Source organism: Lolium rigidum, chromosome 6 (genome assembly GCF_022539505.1).
Source record: "Lolium rigidum isolate FL_2022 chromosome 6, APGP_CSIRO_Lrig_0.1, whole genome shotgun sequence".
Lineage (NCBI taxonomy): Eukaryota > Viridiplantae > Streptophyta > Magnoliopsida > Poales > Poaceae > Lolium > Lolium rigidum.
In genome coordinates this window covers 38,600,708-38,602,908 of record NC_061513.1, presented here as the reverse complement: position 1 = coordinate 38,602,908, position 2,201 = coordinate 38,600,708, and the positions used below count along the sequence as shown (strand labels likewise).

General features: G+C 56.5%; 1 protein-coding gene across 1 annotated transcript; it reads right to left on the bottom strand.

Moving 5' to 3' along the window:
- Positions 1-300: 300 nt before the first annotated feature.
- Positions 301-1,559, bottom strand: LOC124661879 (glutathione S-transferase 3-like). The gene is made up of 3 exons (XM_047199769.1): positions 1,308-1,559; positions 1,164-1,212; positions 301-953 (listed from the first exon to the last, which is right to left on the bottom strand). Exons 1-3 carry the CDS (start codon positions 1,455-1,457, stop codon positions 502-504), a joined length of 651 nt encoding a protein of 216 aa, XP_047055725.1. The 5' UTR covers positions 1,458-1,559; the 3' UTR covers positions 301-501.
- Between the last annotated feature and the right edge of the window lie 642 nt (positions 1,560-2,201).

The window sequence follows — 2,201 nt, the reverse complement described above, 5'->3', positions numbered from 1 at the left end:
CGCCGGGTGGGGACGGTGAATGGGAGGCGGCTAGAAGCAGAGGGATGACGACGTGATGGGCGGCGCGGTAGAGTGGGGAGTGGAAAGGTGTATTCAACGGCGCATGGGGTTCTATATGAGACTACCTGCCAACGGCGGTGAGGGGTGGTTGCGGTGCCGATCTGACTCGCGGGAGGCTGAGGCGAGGTGGTAGGAGGCCGAATGGTAAGGGATTTCTGAGAGTCGGGATGGTTTCGTTATCTCACCAATAATGAAATTCGATCCCTCTGTTGGATCGCTCGGAAAAAACCAATTAGAAACTGGATAAACGTGCGTCAGCAATATTGCGACTCACTGACCTTTTATTTTGCGAGGCAAGATTCACTGACATGCATTAGAAGTTCATTTCATAGTACAGAGTATCATCTCGATTTTATTCAACTCCCGCGGCTAAACAAAACAAGCAAACCCACATCCATGGCACCAATCAACCGGCCCCGGCACGATCACGTCGGCCTGTCCTCAAGCGCTGGGCGGGAACGGGATGGCGGCGACGGTCTTGAGCCACGCGGGGCGGACAGAGATCTCGTCCCACCACGCCTTCACATGCGGCCTGGACGCCACGAGCTCCGCCTTGGGCGTCTTGGTGAGCAGGAAGAGGTAGGACAGGTGGTTGGCGTCGGCGAGCGTGTAGGCGTCGCCGGCGAGGTACTTGTTGCCCTTGGCGAGGTGGGCCTCGTAGACGTCGAGCACCTTGGCGAGGTCGGCGGCGTTCTTGTCGACCACCTCCGCGTCAGGGGCGCCGCCGAGCATGGGCTTGATGAGGAGCTGGAAGACGAGCGGGGAGACGGCCGGGTAGAAGTGGTGCGACTCGACTTCGAGCCACGTCTCCAGCTTCGCCGACGGCGTCGGGACGAGGTCGGGTCCCTGGGACTTGTACTTGGTGGCGATGTACCGGTTGATGGCGCGGGACTCTGCAGACGCAAATGCCACGGCGCGTTGGTTGGTTAGTTTGGGGGATTGATTAAGCTATTGTTTCGGGGCTAGACTAGTTGATTTGCTACTAACAGATCTGAGAGAGAGATTGTTGCAGAAAGGCATGTGGAACTAGTAAATATATGGATCCATCAGACCGGATCTGGGTGAACAGAGCAACTGACGAAACGAGCAGGGCAGTGAATTACCGTAGAGAACTTCGTCTCCGTCCTGCAGCGCGGGGATCTGGCCGAAAGGCTGCAAAGAAACGGGAGCAGAGCGAAACAAATTAGCCAGGAATACAAATATCTCTGTCAGACCTCTCTGGCGAGGAGATCGTCTGGGTGCGTTACGTTGAGGGCGAGGAAGTCGGGGTGCTTGTGGGCGCCGGTGCGGAGGTCGACGGGGACGATCTCGAAGTCGAGGTCCTTCTCGTTGAGCACCGCCGCCGCGCGAATCACGTTGGGCGACAGCGCCATGCCGTACAGCTTGATCGGCGCCATCTCGATCTCCCTTCGCTGCTTCTCGCTCGAGCTCACTGCCGTGCTTGCTTGGTTGCTCGCTGAACTAGATAGCTAAGCTTATCTGCGTTGCTCTCTCACTTCCTGAGGCTCCTGGCATATATGGAGGGTGTGATGCTGACCTCGAGCTCGCTGAGTATGGGTCAAAGCCACGAGCTTTCACACCGCCAGTACCACTGACCTACCGGGCCCCAGTGGCTGGCATTGGAAGTATCGGCGAAACTCGTACTCGCACGCAAATGATCGGACACGTATCTTTTTTTATTTCTCCGTCTGGATGATGGTGCGCGCCGCAGGAACGTAGTGGGTGGGCACCGACGGTGCCTCGGATCTGATAGTAGTGAAACAGCACATGATAATCGATGGACGCGCAAATGACGAAAGGGCCTCATTCACATCGATCCATTGGATCGCGCCGCCCACTTAACGTACGCCACGCAAGGCCGTCCACACGCCTGGTTCTTGCACCACTGCCACGAGGTTGATTTTTTTTTTTTGAGAAACACAGTACAAACGCTCATATACACGCGCATACACTCACCCCTATGAACGCACACACGCACACCCTATCCTTATGAGCACCTCCAGAAGACTGAGCCGGCGGATTGGATCTTGAAATTGACGAAGTCACCACAGGCGCCTCGCTGTCGACGGGAACGTCGCCTCCCACTGAATGAATATTCCGCCTTTATGAGACACACAGATGTCAAACCTGGGGTTTGAGCC